The following is a 21,020-nucleotide window of genomic DNA, read 5'->3' as shown; positions in this document are numbered from 1 at the left end:
TGTGTGGGTATTTCTTTCTTTCCTATGGTCCATTGCAAATTCTTAGTATTTTTTTAAGTATTATTAAAGGCTAGTAGGAAAGCCTCAGTATCAGATTTCACCATCAGTTGGCTCTACAATGAAATTGACCCTGTACCATGTGATCGCCATAACAATCACAGCGATCACAGTAGTAAAAAATAACTGTATGAATGCAACCAAACGGTGTAAGCAAACTGGCTGCTTACAAAAAAAAAAAAATGATCACCCTCTCAAAACAGTACAATCTCACTGTCGTGACATTGAACTACTCTGGTGACAGTATATAAAAGACATTTTTTTTACATACTATAAAAAGGCTTTACCAGTCGCAGTGTGCCTGATCACTGCCACTCCAGTCACTGTATCAGTGATCACCACACTAATGGCCTGTACATACAGTCGTAAATTCCAACGGAAAAGGTCTGATCGGATTATATTGTCGGAAAATCCGATTGTGTGTGGGCTCTATCAGGCTTTTTCCGTCGGAAATTCGGAAGGAAAAAATTGGAGAGCAGGATCTCAAAGTGTTTATGTATGCTTTGAACTACCCACTGGCTTCTTTTTTTCTGCTCTGTGATGTTTTTTCCAGGTCTGCCAACCTGCTGTGGCTATGAAAAGGGATCTTTTTTGCCCTTTTGACATTTAATTTATTTTCACACAGGTGGGCTGAAAGTCCTAAGAAGGAGAAAGATGCCAGTAGTTAATTCAGACAAGTTGCACTATAACTGTGATATAATCTTAGTCTAGAATGATCCTTTAAACCTATAGAAATTATAACTTGCAAAAGATTAATGTATTGTTTCAATTGCAGGCAATAATGCAAGAATATCCTTGGGGGGAATGTAATCCTGATTTAACATTGGTACATCATGAAATCTACAGTACATATGGATGTGTACAGGAGTGCAAGGCAAATTATATACAAGAAAAATGTGGATGCTTACCATTCTTACTTCCCGGTAACAATTTTATTTGCTGGCAAATATAAAATCACTTACAGTAGTGATATTCAAGGGAACATTGTCGCTGTGTTAAAGCTGTAACATCCACTTGTTTTATCCAAGTTTTTTTAAACCTATTGCAGTTTGATTCAGCAAGTCTTTCACTGTTCACTGTTGATTATCGGTGGGGCTGCAGACTTTTTTATATGATCCTGTGCTATGCACCCTACTTCTCATACTTAAATGTACTTGGATCGGCTAGTAATAGTTAATCACATTCAATTGGACATGTTCACATTGCTTTGACCTACTAACTACTTCAGCACCAATTAGGTATTTGTGTATTTTTGAAACTAGGAGTATGTAAGCACCTAACCCTGACCAACAGCATCTTGCTGGTCATGTGGGCTCATCAATGAAAGCCAAAGAAGGAGGTTGTCCACCTGTTGACCTTGATAATGTACCTACCTTGGCAATAATAGTACAATAAAAAGTGCAGCACTAAATATCACAATTAATACATCTCCTCATCCAATAAATCAATACATGAAACATATAGTTATTGGAAAGGAAAAATCATAAAAAGTTCATATAGAAAGGCACTTCTATTAAGTGCCAGCAAAAAGTCACATAAAACCAAATGGAGTCAGCATGGGAAGACAGCCGCCGGTGACGTCAATCCCTCTTGCACGTGTATCATCCCACTGTAAATGCGCAATGCCCCTGTGTGGGGTGAGGATTTCCAGTGAGTGCATTTCCTACAGGGGCACTATTAAGAGCACCAGCACAAAAGATTGAAGAGCACTAGTGTCACCTTTTGAAGAGCACCTGCCACTTTGTTTGGGAATAATTTCTTCATGCAAGTGTATACCAATACAGTACTCATTGTACACTCCAATTTATTTAAATTACACAGCAATTTATACACCATGGGGGTTATTTACAAAAGGCAAATCCACTTTGCACTTCAAGTGCACTGAAAGTGCACTTGGAAGTGCAGTCACTGTAGATCTTAGGGGGGGGGGGGCAAGCAAGGAAAATAAGAAACAGCATTTTAGCCTGCACATGATTAGATGATAAAATCAGCAAAGCTTCCACTCATTTCAGATCTTCTCCTCAGATCTACAATGACTGCATTGCAGTGCACTTGTAGTGCAAAGTGGATTTAACATTTGTAAATAATCCCCCCCTTATAACACGTGAACAGCGCCACATCTACATCCCTTTAAATCATACCCTGTACTCCACCCAGGTGGCTGTATCTGTAGGGGCAGCAGTTTTTAATTATTTAGCCTATTGTGCAGAACCACCAGCACACCTTTCAATCCATTAATGTACTTACCTTGCCACTTTTTACTACACCAATCCCAACATCAAGAGTGCCAACTTCTCATAGGGATTGAGATATCAAGTTCTCTTAGCTCTAATAAAGGCACATGTTTAGGGCTATTCAGAAGATAAACATAAAATCATACAGTTAGGTCCATATATATTTGGGCACAGGTACAATTGTCATACTTTTGGCTCTGTTTGCCGCCAGAATAAAATTAAAACAAAACAATCTAAATGAATTTTGAAGTGCAAACTTTTTAAGTAAAGGGATTGAACATAAATATCAAGTACAAATTTTAGGAACTTCAACAATTTTGATACACAGTCCCCCCTTTTTCAGGGGCTCAAATGTAATTGGACAAATGAATATAACTTATAAATGTTAATTTTTAAGATTTTGTTGAGAATCCTTTACTGGCAATGACTGCCTGAAGTCTGGAACCCATGGACATTACCAAAGACTGGGTTTCCTCCTTTCTGAAGCTTTGCCAGGCTCTAACTGCAGCTATCTTCAGTTGTTCTTTGTTTCTGGGTCTTTCTGTCTTTAGTTTTGACTTCAGCAAGTGAAATGCATGTTCAATTGGGTTGTGATCAGGTGATTGACTCGGCCATTGCAGAATATTCCATTTCTTTTCCTTCAAAAGCTCCTGGGTTGCTTTTGCAGTGTGTTTTGGATCATTGTCCATCTGTACGGTGAAGTGCCGTCCAGTCAACTTTGCAGCATTTGGCTGAATCTGGGCTAACAGTATAGCGCTAAACACTGCAGAATTCATCCGGTTTCTTCTGTCACATCAATAAACACCAATGACCTAGTGGACCACTGGAAACATGCCCATGCCATCACACTGCCTCCACCATGTTTTACACCACTTAGAATCAACTCCAGACATTTTACCTAATTCATTGATGAAGAAATAATGAAGGAGTAGCCCACACCTGGCTATGAAAAAGCTTTTGATACAACTGTCCTATTCATTTTTGGTCCCTTGAAAATGGGGGGATGGCTATTCTTGAGAGTTGTAATTCTTAAACTCTTCCTCCGATTTGAATGGACATACCCTCAAATTAAACCTGAGAGTATGCACTTTCAGCCAACATCCATTATATAACTATAGTTTAAATATGTTTTGGTAAATACCTGTAAAAACCTAAAATTGTGCTTGTGTCTAAATATATATGGACCTAACTGTATGTAGAGAGTTAGCTTGCACAGAGGGTAGACTGCATTCATTTAGTCTATTCAAATACAATATGTTCATGTGGAGCTGAACTCCAGACACAGCCTCTGTACAGCAGCACTCAGGCTAGGAGAAGGAGGCATATCACTAGGAGCCAATCAGTCACTGCTGGAGTACATACTGTAAGAACTGACGGTGAACACAGAAATGACTTATCAGTCTGCAGCTGCTCTTTTATCAAGGAATGTTAGTAGCACTGTACATGCAATTTTTTGCAAATGAAATCATCTTTAATATACAACTTTTTGACAGGTGTTGGAAAGGAATGTGACCTTCCACAGTTTTATAGCTGTGTATATCCTACACTTCGTAAGTACTTCTAAATATATAACATACATATATTCATAATGTAAATTAATATAATAAAATATATATAATTTAAAAATAAATAAATATATATATATATATATATATATATATATATATATATATATATACATTTACACAGTATATATAGCACACGTTTGTGTATAATAATTGTGTTTTGTTTTTGAACAGTCAGAATTGAAAAACTGGAGCTGTGTAGTGTTGGAACCTACAATTCTACTTGCCCAGTTCCGTGTGAAGAGACTGACTACCCAGCTACCCTTTCATACTCCACATTTCCCAGTGACAAAGCTGCAGATTTCCTCTCCAAAAAGCTGAGTAAAAATATAACCTACATAAGGTAAATGTACCTTTTAAAGCTCAAAGTAGAGTTCTTGTGTTGTCAACTTGATCCACATACTTATCAATGTTTTCTTACTGGTTTCAAAGAATATCTGAACTGCATTGTGACCTCGGGTTTTCTAAGGCTGTAATTTTATTGTCTGCAAACAGTGGAAACCAAAGTTAACAGTTAAACAACCTAATGTCTAGAACATTGTTCTATCACTAAGTGCTTAACTAACATAAATCATGTAGACTGAGTGAGAAGCATTAAATGCCATTTTCCAAATGAGATGTCTATTGATTTCAAACGTGTAGTCTGAAAAAAGAAAGCTTTTCTCTGTTATTTTATAGATAAGAACATGGGTGATCCACAAAGCAAGCATCATTAATGCATTATATACACAGAGTCATTAATGAGCAGAGGCGTCAGTCATTCATACAGTATTTATTTGTGTTTGTGTTCACTTCTATTCCAGTGTTGTCCACCTGTGTTCCATAGATAGATAGGCACAAAGATAGATGGATAGACAGGTAGGAAAACAGTCACAGTTAGTAACTTTTGGTAACTACTATGTGTTGATTTAACAAGGAATTGGCAAATCTTGGTTAAAACTTAACTTGATCTTAGAGGCGAATCCTACTTAAGTCTAATGGGGAAGGGAGGCAAATCTTGTTAAATTCTGGCCATTTTTGGGGGTAATATGCAGCCTACGGTCAAAAAAGACACTGAAAGCTGGGCACTGCCATGGGGGACATATGCCAATGCAAAAATGCAAATGGAATTGAAATAAAACACAGTATTGAAAGAGAGGTTCTTCACATGTGACTTTGAAGGCAGCACTGAAAATAAGCAAATCGTTTAAAGAACATGTTTGGGGGGGATGCCTTAAAGCTGTATGCATATAAGCTGAACCTGTTTGTTCGCGGACAGTCTAGGCAACAGTATATACTTGCAGCACATATTTGACCATAGAATTTATTTATTTTGTTTTACAATTAGCTTGGCTTAATTTCACTTTTTCAAAAAAGTATTTTTTGAGGCACTTTTAGCAGAAACACATGCTTTTTTCATCAAAAAGTAATAGGGCTGCTTTGAATGACAGATACATATTTGCCAGTATTTTGCTTTGGCTGTCCATGTCTTCACTAATGAAAAACTGTCCTAGCACTGCTCAATTTCTCATCAAAATATAAGATCATCAGGAAGACAATTTTAATGAGCTAGGCTAGGCCCAAATTTACCAGAGACAAAAATAAATGAAGACCCTAAAATACCACCCCTAAAACAAAATCCCATGTTTTTTTAATCACTTAAGGACCAGCTGCCGCAAGTTGTACTACGGCAGGTTGGCTCCCCTGCACGAATCACCATCATTGTATGTCAGCAGGCACAGTTGTGGGCGGGTGCGTGGCGCTGGCGGCGCGTGCTCACACCAAGGTATGCTGCAGGAGTGTGCACGCTAGTCGGGCGGGCTCGATGTCCGCCGCCCGCCCGTGACCGCCTGGTACAGAGGCAGAATGGGGATCTACCTTTATAAACAAGGCGGATCCCCATTCTGACAGATGACATGTTAGAGATCTACTGTTGCCATGATCGGGAACAGTGATCTCTGTCATGTCCTAGGCAGCCCATCCCCCCTACAGTTAGAACATACCTAGGGAACACAGTTAACTCCTTGATCACCCCCTAGCATTAACCTCTTCCCTGTTAGTGTGATTTTCAAAAAAGTGCCATTTGGGGTTAGATTTGTCCGCCGCAATGTCACAGTCCCACTAAAAATTGCACATCGTCACCATTACCAGTAAAAACAATAAAAAAAATAAGTCCCTAAATCTATCACATAGTTGTAGACGCAACAGCTTTTGCTCAAACCAATCAATATACTATCTATTGAGATTTTTTTTTACCAAAAATATGTAGAAGAATATATATATATCAGCCTATACTGATAAATATATTTGTTTTATATATATATATATATATATATATATATATATATATATATATATATATATATATATATATATATATTATATGTTTAAAAGCAAAAAGTAAAAAAATTATTATTTTTTTCAAAATTCAAAATTGTAAACAATATAGCGCAAAAGAGGAAAACTGCAGAGGTGATCAAATAAGATACCACCAAAGGAAAGCTCTATTTGTGGGAAAAAAGGATGCAATTTTGTTTGGGTACAGCTTTGCGTGACCACGCAATTGTCAGTTAAAGCGATGCAGTGCCGTATCGCAAAAAATGGCCTAGTCATTGGGGGAAAATTCTTCTGGTCCTTAAGTGGTTAAAGGGAAATTTGACAGCAAAAAAAAGCAGAAAAATAAAGAACTGATCAACATTAACTAAAAAAAACTAGCATAACTTTAAAAAATAAATGAAATATACCTAATTTTTTTTAAAAGGAAGCCTTGCAGTAAACAATATAGTTTGCAATGGATGGAGCTAACATTCAATTAAAGTGTTTGTAACCCTATGAAAAAAAAAAGAGACCCTGTTCCCTTATAGCAGGTTAAACAGCACAGTGCGTGTGCTGTCTAACCTCCCCCTCTGGAAGCTGTAAAAAATCTGGCTGATCCTGCCTGGTTCTGCCCTCCCCTCGGCTGCTGAGCCCTGAAACCGTGGTCAGTTTACGTGCCTCCATCATCTGCAGCTCTCCTCTCTGCTCTCCCTATCCTCTTCCCCCTCCCTTCCCTGCCTGTCCACTTGGGAGACTGTGTGAGCTGTCTCTGCACCCCCCCCCCCCCCATGCTGCTGTCAGTACAAACTAAACTTTAAAAAAAATTGCTACCAGCCCCTCTCTTTTAAGCAGCCACACTGCACTGTGTAATTGTTTGTTAAAAACGAGGCCTCTAAATACCTTTCTGTTATGTATCTTCAGGCCAGTCACGTGACTCTCCCACTCCAATCCAGGACTACAGCATAGTTACATAGTAGGTGAAGTTGAAAAAAGACACAAGTCTATCAAGTCCAACCTATGTGTGTGATGATATGTCAGAATTACATTGCATATCCCTGTATGTTACAGTCGTTCAGGTGCTAATCTAATAGTTTTCTGAAACTATCGTTGCTACCCGCTGAGACCACTGCCTGTGGAAGGGAATTCCACATCCTTGCCACTCTTAAAGTAAAGAACCCTCTACGTAGTTTCAGGCTAAACCACTTTTCTTCTAATTTTAGTGAATGGCCGCTTGACTTATTAAATTCCCTTACGCGGAAAAAATGTATCCCTATTGTGGGGTCACCAGTACGGTATTTATAAATTGAAATAATATCCCCTCTCAAGCGTCTCTTCTCCAGAGAGAGTAAGTTCAGTGCTCGTCCTTTTAAGCTTGTTGCCAGTAGTTTAAAGTTTATGCATTACATTATGGTTTGAAAAAGTCTTCAAGGCAAATCTGCACATAAACATGCTAGGACTCTGAAACTTGAACCCACGGGACTCCCCTTTCAAACTTTAGCCTTATCCATAATGATGGATCTGTTTGGCACAGGCTCAAATGACTCAGCTGGTGCTGCTCAGAAGGCTTTAAGTTTTAATAAACTTCTTACAAACCTAAACTCATGGAAGTTCAAATACTATATATATATATATATATATATATATATATATATATATATATATATATATATATATATATATATATATATATATATATATATATATATTTATTTATAAACACAGCACAATGCTAAAGAATAACATAGGAAGGCATATTAAACTAAAGCAGTTGTAAAGGCAGAAGGTTTTTTATCCTAATGCAATGCAATGCAATGCAATTACTTACCTGAACCCCATCTCTCTCCAGCGATGTCCACAAATGTCTAAGCTGTCCCGGTTACTCCTCCGGATTGGCTGAGACACAGCAGCAGTGCCAGTGGCTCCCGTGGCTGTCAAAGCCAGTCAGCCAATCAGGGGAGAGAGGGGGCTGGGTCGGGGCGGGGCTCCATGTCTGAATGGACACATGGAGCTGTGACTTGGCTCCAGTGCCCACATAGGAAGCTGCTGACTGTGGGGTCACTCGACAGGAGGGAGGGGCCAGGATTACAGAAGAGGGACCCAAGAAGAGGAGGATCTGTGCTGCTCTGTGCAAAACCAACTGCAGGAGGTAAGCATAACATGTTTGTTATTTTTTATGCTTTTTTGAACAAGACTTTACAATCACTTTTTCTGTGCCAGTCAAGTCAGTCCAGTCTAAATTGCACATAATAATCAAGGAGCACATGGAGTGTGGTTGCTATATGCCTCCTAGGAAAATAACTAGCAGTTTTCCATTGCATTTTCACTGGTTCATTTTGTTTTCTGTGAGTTATGAACTTCCTCAAGGCTTTGCATCTTGAATGTGTACAGAGGAGCACCTGCTATAAAAGTTCATCTCACGTGAAACATTTAATGGTTAAGACCATCGGATACAGACTATACAATGCTTTTTGGGGGCAAAAAAGAGTCTACAATGCCATCAGGAGATGGTAGTCCTCATCAAGCCTTAACACAGGTTCCTTTGTGCATTCTGCTGTGATTTTATCACACTGATTGTTCAATCCCTGAAGATCAGAGAGCCAATCCCCCCAAAAAAAATCAATTGGCTATACCTAAGGCTCTTATAAATGTTTCAAAAATCCTTTAACTAAAATTAATTTTGGACCAGGCACTCTTCTGTGTACATTTAAGAATCTAGTGAGCACTTCTTTGTGTAACTAGACCAGAACAGGGTCCACCCATACTAGACTTAATCACGAATTTGCTTTATGGTAGGTCCATTGGAACCAATCTTTACTTCAATTGATTCTGGCATTATCACACACATCAGGCATTACGACTTTGCATGTCCAGCAGATGTTTAGCATTTTTAAAATAGAGTTCCTATATTCTGCAGCATAGGCCTCGTTCGCATGGGGCTATTGAGGCTGGAGTCCCAAATGTGTGGCCAATAGCCCAGAGTGTCAGAGAAGGGTCAGACTGAGACAGGCAGACAGCAGCGGCAGCAGTTTACACAGACTGTGTTCTCCGATATTGCGGTGCCACACACTGACTGACAGTAGGTGGAGTAATATGCCGCAGGAGATCAGGAGGATGACGGCGCGGCGACGCCCCCTTCTCTCTCACCCTCGCCCTCAACATCCAGTCATGCTGGATAACGGCCATGGTGGCTGGGACAGAACGACGAAGATTAAAGAAAAAAAAAGGTGTTTTTCTCTCTCTCTCGCTGTCTGTCTCTTTCTCTCTCTTTTTTCCTCTCTGTTTTTTTTCTCTCTCTCTCTGTCTCTCTCTATTTTCTCTCTCTCTCCTCTCTTTTTTTTCTCTTGTTTTCTCTCTCTCTCGTCTCTCTATCTTTTGATGGGCACAGTGGCTGCAAATGACGCACACAGTGGCTTCATGTGGTGGGGCACATTGGCTTCATGTGACAGGGCACAGTGGCTGCAATTGATGGGCACATTGGCTGCAATTGACGGGCACAGTGGCTTCATGTGATGGGGCACATTGGCTTCATGTGACGGGGCACAGTGGCTTCAATTGATGGGGACAGTGGCTGCAATTGACGGGGCACAGTGGCTTCATGTGATGGGGCACAGTGGCTGCAATTGATGGGCACAGTGGCTGCAATTGATGGGCACAGTGGCTGCAATTGACGGGGCACAGTGGCTTCATGTGACAGGGCACAGTGGCTGCAATTGACTGGCACAGTGGCTGCAATTGACGGGCACAGTGGCTTAATTTGACGGGGCACAGTGGCTTAATTTGATAGGGCACAGTGGCTTCAGTTGATGGGGCATGGTGGCTGCATTTGACGGGGCACAGTGGCTGCATTTGACGGGGGCACAGTGGCTGTATTTGACGGGGCACAGTGGCTGCAGTTGATGGCACAGTGGCTTCATTTGACTGCCCCTTGATTAATTTTAAATAAATAAATGTATGCTTTAAGGGAGCAAGGGCAGGTAGGTCAATGCATGTCGGGTAGGTCAGTGTGGGTCAGTGTATGTCAGATAGGTAGGTCAGTGTGTGTCAGGTAGGTCAGTGCGTGTTAGGTAAGTTAGTGCATGTCAGGTAGGTCAGTGTGTGTCAGTGTATGTCAGGTAGGTCAGTGTATGTCAGGTAGGTCAGTGTGTGTCAGCCAGGTAGGTCAGTGTGTGTCAACCAGGTAGGTCAGTGTAGTTCAGGTAGGTCAGTGTATGTCAGCCAGATAAGTCAGTGTGGGTCAGGTAGGTCAGTGTATGTCAGACAGGTAGGTCAGTGTGGGTCATGTAGGTCAGTGTATGTCAGCCAGGTAGGTCAGTGCATGTCAGGTAGGTCAGTTTGTGTCAGCCAGGTATGTCAGTGTGTGTCAGGTAGGTCAATGTATGTCAGGTAGGTAACACCCCCCCCCCATACAACCCCCCCACCCCCCCCCCCCCCCCGGTGCCGGGCTCTGACTTCAGGCTGAAGCCCTTGGTCTTTTTGCCACCTAGCAACGCCCCTGTTCTGCAGTATATAGTACAATACCACTGAGCTGCATTAGCAGACATCCTGGTTTCTACAATTTGACTTCTATGAGGTCTGGGTGAGTGGCTAAAAGAAATCACTTTGATGCTGCAGAGAGCAGGTGGGCACAGAAGATACTCTATTCTTACTGACTGGGTTGCTCAGAAGAAGATTGGAATTGGGTGAGGGTTGTGCTCAACCATTACTTAGCCATTAATTGCTGCCCTTTTATCACCATGTCGGCATCTGACTTATAGGAAAAGGGATAAATTCTAACTTTGGTCAATGTTCTACTCTGCACTACCTAGGAGCCCTATTCAGAAAAACATATACTATAAAGAAGAATTCAGTTAGGCGAAAAGTGCAGAAGTTCAACGCAAGGGACAAGGTCATCCAGTGCCCAGGGCAAAGATGCCAAATTGCACCCTTCCTCCACTGCTCACAATATGTAAGCTTAGACATGATCATTTCTGAATGGGCTACCTATGAATATAGTAAGCATTAAAAGGATAAGTTCTAATGATAACTTTGTTCGTAACCTAAACATTTTTATATGAAATGCACAATACAGTACTGGAAACGTTGAAGTGCCAACAAATATAAATACCTCTGTTATTTAACTTTTTTCCATAATTTGTACTGCTATAGAAGATATTGTAGTATGTAAACAAACAATTTCCACAATGTCATTACACGTATTGCTTTCTTGTTAATTAACAGTGCAAACAGGTTAAAGTGAAGATTGTTTTCCTATTTAATATGTATATTTTTCTAGGAATAACTTGGTGTATATTGACATTAAGTACAGTGAGTTGAATTACAAAGTAACCGAGCAGCAAAAAGCTATGACGTCAAGTGCACTGCTATGTAAGTATTGATTTATGAATCAATACTGATTAATAATCTATAATCAATAAATCAATTTATTAATCAATAAATATATGGGTTTCAATGTGCTTTTGTTAACCAATCAATATGGAGTGAATTTTTGTTTTTGCTATCAAATGTTTTAAATCTATTCTAGAACTCTATTCTCATAGCCTGCTTTATTTCACATGTAGCAAAAGATTAGATTTGTAAAAGCAAGTAGTCTTTTTAACATTTTTCTTATTACAGTGCATTACATACTTCATGCAACAAGGCCAATTTGTTTTGCTATTTGCAGTTAAAAAAATATTAAATGCAATATTAATAAATACATAGTTATAATAAAATGATAGATGAAGTACAACTTACATCCACCCCAGTGCTGCAAAATCCACAAGCTCCTGGTCACTGCTGACATCTTTACTCGCGTCTACCGATTGGCTGGCCCAAGGAGACTCTTTTTACAGTCTTTAGTAACTTTCTAACAGGCAGGTAAGATGCTCTCATTGCAGAAGAAACATACAGATTCCACATTAATATAACAAAAGGGAGCACAAAGGGAAACTCATATCAGATGAATACATTTGAATTTAAGAAGATGGAAAGCTAAAGTAGTATTAAACCAAAACAAAAATTTTTAGGTATAAAAGCTTAGTAATCTTTAAATGTGGTGGCTGCACTTTTTTTTTTATTTCAACCTGATGATCTGCCAGTAACACACTTCCTGTCTTAAAGTGACTCCTCTTTTGGATAGTGGCACTGTTATCCTAGGGAGAGGGTAAGGTTAGGCCGCGTACACACGCGCGGACTGTTGGCCCAACTTTGTCCGTCCAACAGTTTGAGCGAACAGTCCGCTCAAACTTAGCATGGACGGACATGGCCACACACGACGGACGAACAGTTTGCTGAAACCGTGCGCGATGACGTGAACGGCACGTACGACGGGACGAAAAATACGACGTCCTATACACTGCAATGCAACCTTCCGACGTGGAAATCCTATCTGAGCATGCGCGAGACTTAGTTGGCCGAACAAGCCTACACACGAGCGAACAGTCCGCTGAAACCTTGTTTCAGCGGACAGTTTTTCGGAATTTCCGTAAGACCTTGTTCGGCCAACTGTCCGCTGAAACTGTCCGCTGAAGCCCCACACACGAGCGGACTGTCCGCCCAAACACTGTTCAGCGGACAAGGTTGGGCGAACAGTCCGCGCGTGTGTACGCGGCCTTAGACACACTAACAGAATTAGATCGACTTCACTAACAAATTAAAGCTGAACTACAGCAACTGTTTTTTTCCTTTTGGGATAAAGGTTTTACATAAATAAATAAAAGCTGACCATTGTGCACACCCCTGTCCGTGTTAAATGGTCTGTCCCGACCCTCTAACCAACACCTTTTCTGGACAGCTTGGTCTGTTAAAAGAAGTTGAAAAATAAGACTTCCTGTCTGAAAATAAAGGAGAAAAAGATAGCTAATGCAGCCGCAATATAATGAATTTTAGTTTTAAGGTTTAACTGCTCCCTGTCTGGCCAATGAATATAAAGGGCCGGAGGGGAGCAGCACTGATGCAGATTGACATACCTGTACGTCCTCCTGCATCAGCTGCTTATGAGTGTTCTCTAAAATGTGCAGCATCGCAATCTGTAACCCGCTGTGTCCACTGAATTTTGCCTATACTAACCCTGGCCTGTTTATTGACAACGTTTCTACCTGTTGCCTAGACTTATCCTTTGCTTGTTTGCTGACCATGTTTCTGCCTACACCTCAACTGACCCATCTGCATGTCTGGTAGTCTATGTTCCTGTGAAACATCAGTCCCAGCCATCCCCTGAGGACATCTTCACTCCTAGAACCACACAGACGCTTTTGCTGTTCCTTCCTTTAACCTTCTGTTCTTCATAGCCACTGAACATGGCAATCTTGGGGTCAGCCATATACAAGTAGTTTAGGCTTGCTTGGTTTATAGGAACTGGGACTGCTATAGGTGACACTACACTAAGCTACTGGGCCGTGGCCTCTCTGCAACCGGGTGAGGCAGGGGGTGGGCAGCATAAGAGAATGGGGAGGCCGGGCGGAAGGATGAGAGCCGGGTGAATAAGAGAGGCGAGTGAGCAGAGATGACATCATCTCTTTCCACCCACCCCGCATCACTGCTCTTTCGCCCTTACAACACGGGCCTCTTTATTGTCAGAGCTGCAGCAGTGAGCAGAGAGATGACATCATCTCTCACCACCCACACCACATCACCGATCTGCCCTCGCTCAGAAACTACCTCTGCACAGAGGCCTGCCTCTCTGCTAAATGAACCAACGCTGCCACCAATGCAGTGACAATCTACATAGGGTGGCAGGTGATGTAGCTGGCAGGTGATGTAGCAAGTGACATTCCTCATCTGGTGGCACTGGCAGGCAGTGTGACAAGTGAAAATCTGAATCTGGTGGCAGGCAGCGTGGCGAGTGACATTCCTCATCCGGTGGTATGCAGCATGTCAAGTGACAATCTGCATCTGGTGGCAAGCAGAGTGGAAAGTGGCAATTCACATCAGGTTGTAGGCGACGTGGCAAGTGACAATCTGCATCTGGTGGCATGTGACATTTATTTCTCATCTGGTGGCAGGTGACGTGGCAGGTGACAATCCGCATCTGGTGATGGGCAATGTGGCAAGTTATATTCCTCATCTGGTGGCAGGCATCTTGGCAAGTGAAAATCTGCATCTGGTGGCAGGAAGCATGGCAAGTGGCAATCCGTATCTGGTGGTAGGTGACGTGGCAAGTGACAATCTGCATCTGGTGGCAGGTGACTTGGCAGGTGACGTTTCTCATCTGGTGGCAGGTGACGTAGCAAGTGACAGTCCGCATCTGGTGGTAGGTTACGTGGCAAGTGACAATCTGCATCTGGTGACAAGCGACGTGGCAGGTGACATTTCTCATCTGGTGGCAGGTCACATTGCAAGTGGCAATCTGCATCTGGTGGTAGGCAACGTGGCAAGTGACAATTCACATCTGGTGGCAGGCGATGGGGCAAGTGACAATCTGCATCTGGTGGCAAGTAACAACAATCTCATCTGGTGGCAGGTGACGTGGCAAGTGACAATCCGCATTTGGTGGTAGGTGATGTGACAAGTGACAGTCTGCATCTGGTGGCAGGTGACATTTCTCATCTGGTGGCCGGCGACGTGGCAGGTGGTAATCCACATCTGGTGTCAGGTGATGTGGCAAGTGACAATCCACATCTGGAGGCATATGACGTGGCAAGTGACATTCCCCAGCTGGTGGCAGGCATCCTGGCAAATGATGTTCGGCATCTGGTGGCAGGCAACGTGGCAAGTGACACGCTCAGGGCTCCCACTGATTCTGCATTAGGCTGAGTTAACCTATTTAATTTTAAATTACAAATTAATAATAGAAATAATGCACTTCAATCATCCTGACACCATATCAACCATGGTCCGTGATTGAAGCGGGAGGAGAGTGAAGAGGTGCACAGGACCATGGCTACCTTTGCGAAGCATGTCTTACTGCATTGTGGCGTCCATGATTGAACCTCAGCACGGAGCCAATCAAAAAAGGTGTTGTGCCTCTGTAACCAAGGAGAACCAATAACCAGCAGAAACTTAGGTGAGGAAATGGATTATCTCATGGTGAAGAGCCCCTATAGCCATGGACAACAGAACCGTCTCATGAGTCACATGGGCAGGCTGTAGAGGTCTCCCATGAAGAGCCTCAATGGCAAGTGGAGTGTCACGCAGCTGCAGCGGAATTGAGTGCTTCGATACAAAGGTAGCATCAATTAACAGGCCTGCAGCCCCAGAGTCGATTAGCGCCTGTATCTCAATGGATGACTCAGCCCAAGAAAGGGTGACCGAAACCAGGGGCTTATCTTTCTGGATAACTGGGGACTTAACAACGCCACCTAAGGTCTGTGCGTGACAGGACTTCAAGGTTCGTGTGTTCCCTGGACAGGTAGGACAAGACTTTAAAAAGTGACCTGTCTGGCCACAATAAAGGCACATTTTCTCCCTCCTCCTAAAGGTTCTCTCATCTACAGAGAGATGTGTGAAGCCCAAGTGCATGGGTTCATTTTCACTGACTGAATCGGTACCAGGAGGCATGGGAGGTGAAGGAGGCACGGGTGGGACAGCAAAGCTCGGAAGCATACGTACAGGATTCTTCCGCAAGTGCTCTTTAAAAGAGAGTCTTTCTCTGAGTCTGGAGTCAATGAGGATGGCAAACGTAATCAACCTCTCCAGCTCAGTGGTTATATCTCAAGCTGCTATCTCATCCTTGATGGAATCCAGGAGACCATGAGAAAAAGCAGCCAGAAGGGCCTCATTGTTTCAAGCAACCTCTGCTGCCAGAGTACGGAATTCAATGGCGTAGTCGGCAACAGTTCTCGTACTCTGATGGACAGGACGCACTTGGCAGCAGAAGCGGAGCGTGTGGGAACATCAAATCCCCTTTTAAAGGAGGCCACAAACTCAGGGTAGCTCAAGACAACAGGTTTTTGTGTCTCCCATAGAGGGTTTGACCAGGCCAAGGCTCTCTCAGAAAGCAAAGATATAACGAAACCTACTTTGCTTCTCTCCATGGGAAATGCCTAGGGCAGCATCTCAAAGTATATCTCAACCTGGTTGAGAAACCCTCTACATTTAACTGGATTGCCCCCAAATCGCTGGGCAAGCAGAGTGGATACTCGAGGAGAGTGCCTGCACAGAGACTGGCACAGCAGCAGGGACGGCCTGAAACTCAGGTTGTACCGGAGCAGCCACAGTGGGAGATTCCAGATGAGCCTTGTGAATCAGGAGTGTTTGTAACGCCATGGAAAACTGATCCATGCGGTGATCTTGCTCATCCAATCTGGAAAAAATATTACCAAGAAGTGGATTGATGGTATCTACTGAATTCATGGCCTTCGCCTACTGTCAGAAACCATTAAATCAGACTGAGACAGATGTACAGTTAAGTCACACTTGTAATAAAAGTAAATAGAACAAACATAGTCAAAACATAACCAGAATTCAGGAACCGGAAAAGATAGTCAGACAAGCCAAAAGTCAGGGCACCAGAGATGAGCTTAGTAAAACAGCAAACAGGATCTGTAGCCAGAAGGGATGTTAGCCAAGCAAGTCTTTTAACAGAAATGCAGAAGAGCGTCTCTGTGATGTTGAATAAGGCGAAGGCAGAGCTCCTCTGAACGAGACGGCTTAAGTAGGTAGGACTGACAAGCAGGATATCAGCAACAGCTGGGTAACTGTGAAGAGAGATAGGAGCTGGCAATTAGCCGACAGCTGAGCGGCAAGCTCAGAGAAGTAAGGGCTGAGCCCAAGCCTGACAGGGACCCTCTATGTGCCTAGGCTGTGAAAAAGTCTGTGGTAGCGCCATACTCAGGAGACATAGCAGAATGTGTTTTGGGGTGTAATTCTAAGTATGCCTGTAACGTATGTGTGTTAGACATATCTTATTAATTGACATATTTGTGTAAATAAATATATTTTAATTTCATTCCTGCATTTTCCAAAAACTTGTAGCAAAAAAAATTACATTTTCAAAAGACTCACTATACCTTTCAGAAAATACATCAGGGTTGTTTTATTTGTAAAATTGTGTAATTTTGTGGGTGTTTCTATTGTCCTGTTGCTCCAAGGCCTCCAAAAATATGATAGATAGTGAAGAAATTAGCTGCATAAAATATAAAGCTCAAAGTTGCTCCTTGGATTTTGGAACCCTCTATGCATCTAGGCTGTGAAAAAGTCTCACAGATGTGGTATTCCTATACATGGGAGGCATAACTGAATGTGTTTGGGGTGTAATTCTAAGTATGCCTATGCAGTGTGGGTGAGAAATAATGTGCTAAAATAGCAACTTTGTGAAAAACAATGTATTTAATTTCTTAATTTTCCCAAAAAGGTTGACAAAAATTGTGGGGTAATTTTGAGGGATAGTTGTATGGTCATGACATTATAGGGCCTCAAGAAATGAGATAGGCAGTCAGTACATCAGAATTGATCAATTTCCAAATACTGTGTAAATAAATACCATAGTTTGTAAACATACAAACTATTTTCACTAAATAAATAATCTACATTGATTTGGGTTCTTTTTACCAAAGAAATGTAGCAGAATACATTTTGACCTACATTTATGAATAAAGAAAATGTATTTGCAAAATTTTATATCGGAAGAGAAATGTGTTGTTTTTTCCCCAAAATGTTGGGTATTTTTTTTGTTTATATAGCAAAATAATAAAAAACCCAGTGGCGATTCAATACCACCAAAAGAAAGCTCTATCTGTCTAAAAAAATGATAAGAAATTAATTTGGGTGCAGTGTTGGATGACTCAGTGACTGTCATTCAAAGTGTGACAGTGCCAGGAGCTAAAAAAGGAGCTAAAAATGCAGCCATATGTAAAGTAACCTGAAGGGTATTTATAACAAATTGAAGGAAATTGGTGCGTTTCATGTTTCCCAAAATAAACAATCAGTTTGCTTGTTTCTTTTCCCCAAAGTATAACATTTGACTGGAGGACAACAACTCTACTTTTGTTCTCTATGTTTAGTAGAATAAGGATTATGTCAGGCCTTTGTTGTTTTTTCTAATATGAACCGTATTTAATATTAAAACTTTGGAATCTTGGACATTAGTTGATCTCATTGGACTGTATATACAGTACATGGATTCTCAATTCCAGGTATTTCCTACCAATTGTGTAGTGCTGCAAAAAACAAAGATAATGTGCCCAGTGATAATTTGGTTGACCCATTGAAAATCAGTATCCAATGCCTTGTTTTACTTGTGTTTGGTTGTATATCCTTACTCTCCGCTACTCTATCCAAAACCTTCTTATTATAAATTGCTTAAGCGTTCATGTCAGCAGTTGTTTAAAAAACTGAGTTGTCTTGCATATACTATCTAATATATTATTATCAATATTTTTTCTTGCAGCTGATGTGGGTGGACAGCTTGGTCTTTTTTGTGGAGCAAGCATGATTACAGTTATAGAAATTATGGAGTTTGTATTAACCAATATTCTCTGGGCCTGTGCATTCGTGTTGCTGAAAATACCCAACGTATCTCGGTGTGCAGATAGCCAAGCAAGATACAAACAAGAGATACAGAATTGCTAAACAGCAATGTATTTATTGTGAGTGAACCTAAAGCCCAACTTTAGGATATTAGTAACCCCTCCTCCCACTCTTCCCTCTCACACTCCTCTCACTGCTCGTATTTAAAAAAATGAAAGGCCCTTTTTACCTACCTAAAGCCTTGGTCACATGATGATCCTTCTAATCTCTTCTGTTTACTTCCTGGGTTCATTCTTCAGATGTCCACATCGCTGCCTGCTTGATGTGGACATCTCCTGTTGGTGGAAACAGCAGCCAGGTTCTTTCTCATAGAACTCATGGAGGTATTGAGGGGACCAGTGTCCAAGAAGATGACGAGCAGGGAAAATAGATGGTCCCTTGGGCAGGAATTTAGCTTGGAAACTGTGAAATTAAAGGAAACTGTGACTTTGAGTCATTACATTGCAAGGTGGCTTAGAAAGAACTATTTGTAATCAAATCTGAGGAGTATCTGATGCATAATGCACTATTTAAATTACATTTTTCCTGGAGTTGGGCTTTAAGACTGTTTCATGCAACACCTGTTCTACTGTGTGAAAAGAGGTGGAAGCACACTTATGCAACTGTCACTGCTAACTTGTTTTTAAAGGTGCAAGACTCTGGGATTGTCATCCTCATCCTTCATTACCAAGGGAATCACTGAAACAAGCATGTAGCCCATACATGTCTAAATGGTCTGAAACGAATGTATATACAGTATCTCACAAAAGTGTACCCCCCTCACATTTTTGTAAATATTTTATTATATCTTTTCATGTGATAACAGTGAAGAATTGACACTTTGCTACAATGCAATGTAGTGAGTGCACAATTTGTATAACAGTGTAAATTTGCTGTCCCTTCAAAATAACTCAAAATAACTCAACATACAGCCATTCATGTCTAATCCCCTGGCAACAAAAGTGAGTAAACCTCTAAGTGAAAATGTCTAAATTGGGCCCAAAGTGTGAATATTTTGTGTGGCCACCATTATTTTCCAGCACTGTCTTAACCCTCTTGGGCATGGAGTTCACCAGAGCTTTACAGGTTGCCACTGGAGTCTTCTTCCACTCCTTCATGACGACATCACAGAGCTGGTGGATGTTAGAGACCTTGCGCTCCTCCACCTTCCATTTGAGGATGTCCCACAGATGCTCAATAGGGTTTAGGTCTGGAGACATGCTTGACCAGTCCATTGCCTTTACCATCAGTTCTTTAGCAAAACAGTGGTGGTCTTGGAGGTGTGTTTGGGGTCGTTATCATGTTGAAATACTGCCCTGTGGACCAGTCTCTGAAGGGAGGGGATCGTGCTTTGCTTCAGTATGTCACAGTACATGTTGGCATTCATGGTTCCATGAACTCATGTAGCCCCAGACCATGGCACTCCCACCACCATGCTTGACTGTAGGCAAGACACACTTGTCTTTGTACCCCTCACCTGATTGCCGACCACACACGCTTGACACCATCTGAACCAAATAAGTTTATCTTGGTCTCATCAGACCACAAGACATGGTTCCAGGAATTACCTTAGTCTGCTTGTCTTCAGCAAACTGTTTGTGGGCTTTCTTGTGCATCATCTTTAACCTCTGCAGCAATGTTGGCAGTACTTATATGTAATACCTCTGGATATGATGCTAAGCACGTGTACTCAATTTCTTTGGTCGACCATGGCGAGGCCTGTTCTGAGTGCAACCTGTCCTTTTAAACCACTGTATGGTCTTGGCCACCCTGCTGCAGCTCAGTTTCAGGGTCTTGGCAATCTTCTTATAGCCTTAGCCATCTTTATGTAGAGCAACTATTCTTTTTTTCAGATCCTCAGAGAGTTCTTTGCCATAAGGTGCCATGTTGAACTTCCAGTGACCAGTATGAGAGAGTAAGAGCGATAACGCCAAATTTAACATACTTGCTTCCCATTCACACATCGTAACACTAAAGAGTCAAATGACATTGGGGTGGGAAAATGGCTAATTGGGCCCAATTTGGACATTTTCACTTAGGGGTGTACTCACTTTTGTTGTCAGCGGTTTAGACATTAATAGCTGTGTGTTGAGTTATTTTGAGGGGACAGCAAATTCACACTGTTATACAGGCATACCCCACTTTTAAGTACACAATGGGGTTTATTTACTAAAGCTGGAAAGTGCAAAATCAGGCTCACTTCTGCATAAAACCAATGAGCTACCAGGTTGTATTACCAAAGCTAATTGAACAAGCTGGGGTTAGAAGCTCATTGGTTTCTATGCAGAATTGAGCCTGATTTTGCACTTTCTAGCTTTAGTAAATAAATCCCATTGTGTTCTTAAAAGTGGGGTATGCCTGTACAAGCTGTACACTCACTACTTTATAGTACATTTTCGCAAAGTGTAATTTCTTCAGTGTTGTCATATGAAAAGATATAATA

The 21,020-nt window shown here is 41.6% G+C and overlaps 1 protein-coding gene across 2 annotated transcripts in view; it reads left to right on the top strand.

Annotated features, from left to right (window-relative positions):
• Positions 1-20,711, top strand: part of ASIC5 (acid sensing ion channel subunit family member 5) — a 98,502-nt gene extending 77,791 nt beyond the window's left edge. For both annotated transcript variants that reach the window (XM_077477099.1, XM_077477098.1), the window contains 5 exons: positions 833-980; positions 3,785-3,841; positions 4,031-4,199; positions 11,424-11,515; positions 18,459-20,711. In XM_077477099.1, the coding sequence (XP_077333225.1) occupies positions 833-980; positions 3,785-3,841; positions 4,031-4,199; positions 11,424-11,515; positions 18,459-18,640 (648 nt within the window). In that variant the 3' untranslated portion in view covers positions 18,641-20,711. The remainder of the gene's footprint in view (positions 1-832; positions 981-3,784; positions 3,842-4,030; positions 4,200-11,423; positions 11,516-18,458) is intronic.
• Positions 20,712-21,020: the final 309 nt, after the last annotated feature.

This window comes from Lithobates pipiens, unplaced genomic scaffold (genome assembly GCF_037356315.1).
Source record: "Lithobates pipiens isolate NorthernLeopardFrog02 unplaced genomic scaffold, aLitPip1_a1.2 Scaffold_13, whole genome shotgun sequence".
In the NCBI taxonomy this organism is placed as follows: domain Eukaryota; kingdom Metazoa; phylum Chordata; class Amphibia; order Anura; family Ranidae; genus Lithobates; species Lithobates pipiens.
Note: the sequence above shows the minus strand (reverse complement) of the source record. Positions and strands in the feature narration are given on the sequence as shown.